Below are 8,726 nucleotides of genomic sequence, written 5' to 3'. Positions count from 1 at the left end.
ATCTTGAGGATTGGCTTTTCAATTTCTACAAAAACTGGTCATTGGAATTTGATAGGGATTGTGTTATTCTGTGGATTGCTTTGGGTAGTATTAGCATTTTAACAATATGAAGTCTTCTTATCCATGAACATGGGATGTCTTTCCATTAATTTAGGTCTTTTTAAATTTCTTTGAGCAATGTTTTGCAGTTTTCATTGTACAAATCTTTCACTTTCTTGGTTAAATTTATTCCTAGGTATTTTATTCTTTAGGATGCTATCATAAATGGAATTGCTTTCTTAATTGTTATTATTATTGTTTGGATTGTTCATTGCTGGTGTATAGGAACACAACTGATTTATACGTTTTGATCTCATACCCTGCAACTTTGTTTAATTCATTTATTAGTTCTTCTAGTAGTTCTTTTATGGATTATTTGGGATTTTCTATATACAGAATCATGCCATCTAGAGATATTTTTTTCATTTTCCTTTTCAATTTGGATGGCTTTCATTTGTTTTTCTTGCCTAATTGTCCAGTCTAGAACCTCCAGTACAATGTTGACTAGAAATATTGAGAGTGGACATCCTTGTCTTGTTTCTGATGTTAGGGCAAAAGCAACCAGTCTTTCACCACTAAGTAGGATGTTAGCTGTGAGTTTTTTGTAGTTGCCCTTTATGAGATTGAGAAAGCTGCTTTTTTTCCTAGGTGGTTGACATTTTTTATCATGAAAGGATTTTACATTTTGCCAAATATTTTTCTGTGTATATTGAAATGTGGTTTTTGTTTTCTATTCTATTGATGTACTGTATTACATTAATTACTTTCAGATGTTAAACTGTGTATTACTGAGATAAATCTCACTTGGTCATAGTGTATAATTTTTTTATATCTTGCTGGATTCAGTTTGCTAGTATTTTGGTGAGGATTTTTGCATGTAAATGTATATATGCAAACATATATTTATATATATAAAAGATATTGGTCTGTACTCTTCCTGTGATGTCTTTGGTTTTTGTATCAGGGTAATAACTGGTCTTGTAGAATATATTGGGGAGTGTTCCCTCCTCTTCTAATTTTTGGGAGATTTGCAAAGAACTGGCATTAATTCTTCACAAAGTGTTCGACAGGATTCAGCAGTGGAGCCATCTGGGGCTCGGATGGATTTTCCTTGTGGATAGGTTTTCTTTGTTTGTTGGTTTGGTTTTACTAATTTCTTTTCTTGTTATTGGTATATTTTGATTATTAGTTTCTTCTTGAGTTAGTTTTGATAATTTGTGTCTTTCTAAGAATTTTTCCATTTCATCTAAGCTATCTACTTTATTGACATACAGTTGTTCATAATATTTCTTTATAATCCTTTTATAAAAAAATCTGTAAGGTCAGTAGTAATGTCCTCTCTTTCATTTCTGATCCTTGTAATTTTATCCTTCACTCTTTTTGCTTGTTCAATTTAGCTAAAGGCTGCCAATTTTGTTATTCTTTCCAAATAACCGGATTTTGTTTTGGTTTCATTAATTTTGTCCATTGTTTTTCTATTCTGTAATTTATTACTTCCTTCTCTAATATTTATTATTTCCTTCATTCTGCTTGCTTTAGGTTTAGTTTGCTCTTTTCTGTTCCCAGTGCCTTAAGGTGGAAGATTCAGATATTGATTTAAGGTTTTTCTTTTTTTCTTAATATAGACATTTACAACTGTAAATTCCTCTCCATGTTGTGCTTTAGTTATATCCTGTATGTTTTGGTATGTTACATCTTCATTTTTACTCTCAAGTATTCTCTTTTGATTTTTACCTTGACCCTTGGTTATTTAGGAGTGTGTCATTCAATTTATACTTATTTTTGATTTTGCCAAGTTTCTTTTTGCCAATTTCTAATTTTATTCCATTGTGATCTGAGAACACACTTTATATTATGTCTATCTTTTTAAATTTACTGGGGTTTATTTTATGGCCTCAGCTTCTCAGCCTCTTGTGCTATTTGAAAATTTGTAAATATTTCAAGGGCCAGAAAGAAAAACAAAGCATAAAACTCACCTCAGTGAGTTTTCTTTCTCTCTAGGATCTTGGCTCCTCAAATCTTAGCTCTCTTGGTAGCTCTATCTTAAAGCAAATTATTCGAATATAGATTTTTGTTGTTATTTTTGGGAGGAAAGTTGAGCCCCTACAAGCTAGCTCATCAAAGTGAAAGTGGAAATAACCCATAAAAGTGTATTTGAGTGTGTTAGTATGAGTATGTCAGCATAGGCGAAGTCTTTGTTTATGCGGTTGTGAATGATTTGTCCAACAAATCCTGAAACCATTATTTTCCCTGGCAATTAGTCAGCATAGAGAGAAGTTCTTATCTAAAATCACATCCATCATTAAGCTGTGCCTTGTTTTCTGTCCAGGATTTTGTGTCATGTATAGAGAACTACAGAAGAAGAGGACAGGAGCTATACGCATCTTTCTACAAAGACCATGTACAGGTAAGAAACAAAACATACCTTTTCTCTACACAATATACTGGGATCCACCAGGAACCTGGAAAAAGAATCGCAAGGACCTTGAACCTGAAAAAATGAATCACAAGGGCCTTCAGTTTAAGTAAAGGAAATGGTCATTAATGATTCAGTCGTGTTTGCATGACCTGCACCGTAGGCTTAGGAAGCTGGCCTTGTGTCCATGCATTCATCTGCTCATTCGTCCACTCAGTAAATAGCTATCAAGAGCCCAGGGTGCTCACACCCTGCCGGGAGCCTGGAGCAAACATGCAGACCTGGGCCTCACTCTCAGATAACTTCACTGTGAAGGAAGGATATACACTAAATAACTTCAAAAATAAGTAGACAATTATAACTTTTTAGGGGCGCTAGATGGGGAAAGCACAGGTACAAAGAGAGAGCATAATGAGGGAGGAATCTAATTTGGGTGGCTCAGAGGTCCTCTCCAAGGAATTGACCTTTAAGCTGAGAGCTGAAGAAGGAGGAGATGGGCAGATGCACTGGGGGAAGAGTGTTTTTGGCTAGGGGAGAGCATGTGTGAAGGTTCTGAGGTAGGAAAGACTGGATGTCATCGACTCACTGGAACAAGAAGGGACTGGGAAGACCTGGGCCAAGAAGGGACAGAAAGAGGAAGCAGAGGCCAGAGCAGACAGGGCTTGTGCCACATTAGGATTTGTGCATTTTATCCTAAGTGCAGTGGGTTGTCACTGACAAGAGTTGGCTTGGATATTTAAAGCACATGTCTGGGCGTGACTCCTGTACTGTCTAGGCAAAGGACTCTGGCTCTCCTGCTGGCCAGAGCCCTGTTTGCATCCCAGGTCTGCCCCTTCCTATGCTTGGGCCTCAGTGTCCTCATCTGCAAGGTGGGATAATACTTCCCAACTGTGAAGATATAAGAGCAAGTGTGAAGCACTCACGCTATGGGTGGTAGAGAATGGGTATACCGTATGTGTCTGTGGAATGGCTAAGAAGTTAATTTTTAGTTGGTGATATTGTTATTTACAAAAAAAATTTTTAAACGATTGCTAATAATAGAATACAACATACAGTCTTAAACCCTGATTAATTGTATTATTTACTGAGCAATTTCTCTGCTCCAAAGCCAGTTCAAGGTATATAAAATACAGACATTATGATGATACTTCTCTGCCTTGAAGATGCTTAAACTTTGATAGGGAAGGACAAAGAGTAAAGAAACACCCAGAAGACATGGCGACGAGGTCCACACTGGGATGTTCTACCACAGGAAAGGAGTGATGGTGTGTAAGGAACCTTTAGTGTGCCTGGCATGGTAACCTCGTTTGGGAGCACATAACATGTCCCTGGGAAGAGGGGTTCATGTGTGTGTGGTCTGCACCCCAGAAACACATAGTCTAGCAACGTAACATCCTAGGCTCTCCCGGGTAACGGGAGCAGCAGCTTGTCGGACACGGCGGGTGTGAGAGAGCAGGTTTGGGTGTATGGGACGTGCTCTTGGCCACTGTCAGGGGTCAGCAGATATATCTGGTTTCTCCAGCTGCACAAGCTACTCAAGCTGCTCTTTGCTCAGTTTGGACAAGGGTTTTGCCGTGGGCACCTACCCTGCCCCAGTGCTGCTGACTGCACTGTGCGGCTGGGTAGGGTGCCTCTTGGCTTATTTGAGTGTCGTCTGCCTGACTGAACAGGCCTTTGCACGTCAGTGCCCCACCACATGGACTCGCTGATTTTATTCAGGACTAGCAATGTGGCTGGTAAATTCAATTGCCATTGAATTTATCTCCCTCTCCCTCCTTGTGTAGGATTGCATCCTTTATTTATGCACAGAGGACGTTGTTTATCTAAACTTGCAAACTGGTATCTGGTCAAGAGCGTGACCATTTCTTTTCCTGTGGTTAGAAGAGCCTGGAAGACATGGTGATGGCGAGGAGAGCTGTGCTCTGGGGCCCTTTGTGAATTTCTGCTGAAATTTGTGAGATGGCAGGTTTATGTGGAAGGATGAGCAGAGGCTCTGAGCCCAGAAGGAAGGGTCCAGCCTCCTGGAACATCAGCCTGTGTCGTTTTCACCAGTGGGGCCTGACTGGGGCTCAGGGAGTGCTTGAGAAAGTTGGGCAGAGTTTTTCTGTTGATTGGTGTATTTTTGAGAAAATCAGCGTTTAGAGGCTAATCTACAAGGATACTTTCCAAGTGTTTAAATATTTAAGACAGATTGTTTTGATGTTTAAAAGAATTCAGGTGTAATCACTGTCTGCCAGAGATAATGGGGTCTGGAGAATTCACCCCGCTTTTTAAGGGGCAGTCTTTGCCAACACAAGCCCCCACTCCACTTTCAGAAAAGTCCAGCCAACACTCAGGACACAAACCAGGTTTGTGAAATCTGCCTCGTTCTTCAAGGATGGCTCCTCCCAGGTGCACCCAGTGAGGCCCTCCCGGGAGGCTGGTGGTGCTGAGACCCAGAGCCCCTGCCCGCGGGGCTGTCAGACGGGCATGCCAGGCTTCTCTCACCCAGCACTTCACCCACACTGAGAGGACACTGGAGAGGGCAGCAGCCCACGGTATGACAAGGTGACATTACCCAGCGCCCTGGAAGTTAACCCACGCATGACTACGTTCCATCATTTTACCAACAGCAAGTTGTGGAACTCTGACACTTACTCCCCCAGTTTCTCTTCACTCCAGAAGTACTGGCGAGAATAGCTGCCCTCCTCTGGCCCTGTTCACATTCCCTTTGTCTTGTCTGAGTCATCGTCATTCTGTCGTCCAGCTGCTCCTGTCCTGTGTGTTGCATACTTAGGCCATTCTGTTCTTATATTGAACCTCTATCATAATTTACAAAAATGATTCGTGCTGCGTACACAGTCTTGACTGGTTGAAGCTCTTCGTGAGATACCTGCTACCCCAGAAGTGGCCTTTCTTCTAGTATGTGCGGGGCACTGTTCTGTCCCGTTTTCTTTTGGGCTTTCTAGGGGCCAATGGGCTGTTTCCATTTCTTGCTCAGTCTCTGGCTACTCATTAAGTATTTGTCACAGCTCTCTCAGATGCAAGAATTGGAAAGTCAACTCAAACTGTCTTAAGCAACAAATAAAATGTTTTGTTTTACTGAAAAATGCAGAGAAGAGCAAGCTTCAAATAGTGTTCTGATCCACGTATCCGTGCTCTTCGAGCAGAGCTAGAGCCTCGTGCTTTGCTCCGTCTGCTTAGGCTCCAGAGTGCACCAATCAGCCCATCCCATAGCACTCACACCGACTGGGACTAGTGCGATCTAGGGGAAGTGTTCATCCCTAAAGAAAGAGGTGGGGTCAGCACTGCTGAAGCAACAGGGACTGAAAGTAGGGAAGGGCTGATTGTCCAACGGAAAATCCAAGTGTTGCTACCCAAGGGCTGCTGTTCAGTCATAGCAGCTCTTGACAGCAGCATCCCTGACTGAGTCTCAGGTGAGGCATTTGGCTCACTTGCAGTTTGGACTGAGAGAGGACCTTACACTCTGCAGAAAGATGGGCGTTTCAGAACACCTTTGCAGGTGTGGGAACTCAGGGCTTTTGATGTTTAGTCATCTGACATCCTCTGACCTGGGGCCACATGTAACTTGTCGTCATGGGCAAAACCATCGCTCCTCTCCCAGGGATCCCGCCGTGGACACACGTCTGTCTGGCTGCAGGCCGCGTATGTGCCTTGCGATGAAGGCTTAGGCGGCTGTGCACCTCCAGGTTGCACAGGTGGAGCCTTGGGGAGGAGAATTGCTTAATTTAAGGACTTTAGAGAAACGAAATAATCTTACTTTGAAATAATATAAGCTTTTTTCACACTAATAGCACCGGCTACTTAAGCTGGATAAGGCACAATATTAAGCTCTTGAAAATACTGTATCATTTAATCCTTCCATAAGCCTGTGTTTTTATTGTTATGGTAATATTATTAACCAAAGTTGACTAATGAGAAAGCTGAATTTCCTTCAGATTAAACTGCTGATGAATTGCAGAAACCTGAGGATCCAGGTCCATCAGACATCAAAGACCACACCACGTGCTGGGCACTATACCCCCAGCCATGTTTTCAATGGGAATGCCTCCTGAGAAGTTCTGAGAACAATTTGCCCATTTAAAATGTCCCGTGTTTGCAGGACCTAGATCCAAAAATCCTCGAGTCTTTACAGTAATGCCAGCAGAAACCACGAGCTCATAAAACGACAATAGCTCCCCAGCAAAGGAATCTAGCTCGCAAGCTCAAGGAAGGCTTTGGAATCCGACGGACTGGGTTTAAATATCAGCTTGGCCACCTGTTGGTCTTTGGGGAAGCCACTTCTCTCCAGACTTAGTGTCTTCATGGAGATGATAGAAAGTACTTCTGCATGATGGCACTGGGTAGGGAGAATGAGCTAAAGCAGGTGAGGGCTCAGCCTGATGCATGACCATGAGTGTCGTTTCTATTTATGTTAAGTTATGCTTCCTGCATAACTAAGATATGCGTTAACTCTTTCACCTTTCTGTTTTCTGAAAAAATAAAATTCAAATTTAGAGCAAATGCCATTGAATATCTGAATAATTGCAAAAGTTTACCCTGCAAAGTTGATTTACTGTCCAAACTGAACTGAAAATATTTCTTTGACAGATGATGCATGAAACTTCAATGTGGCCTGTAAAAGCAGTTTAGGGGTATTGATGTGTTAATATTTTTTACTGACCACATACTCCAACTGTGAGGACTTCATAGATATTGGGTGGGATTATTTTCATTAATGTGAAAGGTTTTAGCTTCTATGAACATTCTAGAACCCTTGGACATTCTAGAATCATAAGATATTAGGATTTGAAAGGCCCTAATGACAGGCCCTCTCATTTAATCGCTGGAGATTCTGAGGTCCAGAGGCGGGAATGACTTGCTCAAATCAGCCACTTGTCAGCAGGGCCACAAGTTCCCCCTCTACTTCCAGCCCAGTCACCTGGAGCAAGTGTGGTGCATTGAGCATCATTTTTGAAGGGCAGGGACCATGGGAAAATTCTGTGTCCACAGAAAGCTGCAGGACCTTCAGAACCTGTGGCTCTGCCTGGTACCCAACAGTCTCATGGCTCTGAAGGCTGAAGGGAAGATGGTTTTCTCCTCCCCCAGCAGGGATTAAGTGATCTCAAAGCTGGGAAACTTTCCTTCTCCTGGCCTGGTCCTGTCTCTAGTGAGCACACTGAACATCCTCAGGGTGCTCAGGGCTACCTAGAGCGAGTATATTTCTCAGTCAATTAAGAGAGACTTGGCCTGTTCACCCCAGGAGGTTTGGGGCCAGGCCCATGAGAAAAATGTGTCCAGAGATGACATTGTGTTTCTGTTTCCCAGAGACGGAAATGTGGGAACATCAAGGCAGCCAACGCCTGGGCCCGGATCCAGGAGCAGCTTTTTGGGGAGCTGGGCTTGTGGGGCCAGGGGGCAGAAGCCACACCCAGCCCCCGGTGGGAGCTGGACTGGAGAGAGGGACCTGCCCGCATGAAGAAACGCATCAGACGCGTGTCTCCACTGCAGGCCCCAAGCCCAGGAAGGCGCAAGGTAGGAGTTTGGTGCAGCAAGACAGTGATGGTTATAAGCAGGCACTGTGTAGGGAACAGCTAAGCAGCTAAGCTAGGAAAGCTAAGTAGCTCCTTAGCTTTCCCATCTTGTGTTGTTTTCATCAAGTAGAAGAGATAATGTATGCAGTTAAATCTAAGAGAGCGCCATACTTTATTCTTGAAGTCATTTAACAGAAGAAAAGACTCACTAACCCTCCCAGATACCTAGAAGGAATGCTGTAACTACAGCCTGAATGGATGGATAAGTGAATAAGTGAATGAATGAGTGGTTCTTATCTGTGCCACTGATCCAGTACCACGGTGCAATCCACAGAAGTCCAGTGGAATAATCTGGATATGTTTGGAAAGAGGCAGGCAATGGCCCTTGTCTGCTTGTATAAGTTTTTGTCTTTGAGTGCAACCCACACTGCTACGAGCATCATTGCACAAGCAAATCCTATAGTAAGGTTTACGATGAAACTGTCTTGAACTGAGCTATTTCTGCAAGTTTGAGCCTGGCTAGTGACCCACTCATTCATTCCAAACAAAATCGAAGCTGTGTTGGCTTCTCAAACAACAGCATCCGGGTAGTCCCTGGGAGTTTGCTGTAATGAAGCTCGAGCTGTGTCTTCAAACTCACATTTTTCCCATCAAAAAGGATAGACCAGTTGGATTCATTTGGGAGTGGATATAGAAAAATCTGTTAATAATTTTCATGTCCTCATTGAATGATCATGATTTAAAATATTCTAAATGGC

At 42.7% G+C, this 8,726-nt stretch overlaps 1 protein-coding gene across 1 annotated transcript in view; it reads left to right on the top strand.

The window, feature by feature from the left end:
* The window catches only part of WDFY4 (WDFY family member 4), a 283,986-nt gene that overhangs the window by 178,129 nt on the left and 97,131 nt on the right, over positions 1–8,726 (top strand). Inside the window, exons 40-41 of the mRNA XM_012651295.1 lie at positions 2,369–2,446; positions 7,763–7,969. Of these exons, the coding sequence (XP_012506749.1) occupies positions 2,369–2,446; positions 7,763–7,969 (285 nt within the window). The remainder of the gene's footprint in view (positions 1–2,368; positions 2,447–7,762; positions 7,970–8,726) is intronic.

This window comes from Propithecus coquereli, unplaced genomic scaffold (assembly GCF_000956105.1).
Source record: "Propithecus coquereli isolate 6110/MARCELLA unplaced genomic scaffold, Pcoq_1.0 Scaffold351, whole genome shotgun sequence".
NCBI lineage: Eukaryota > Metazoa > Chordata > Mammalia > Primates > Indriidae > Propithecus > Propithecus coquereli.
This window is presented reverse-complemented; position numbering and strand designations above follow the sequence as displayed.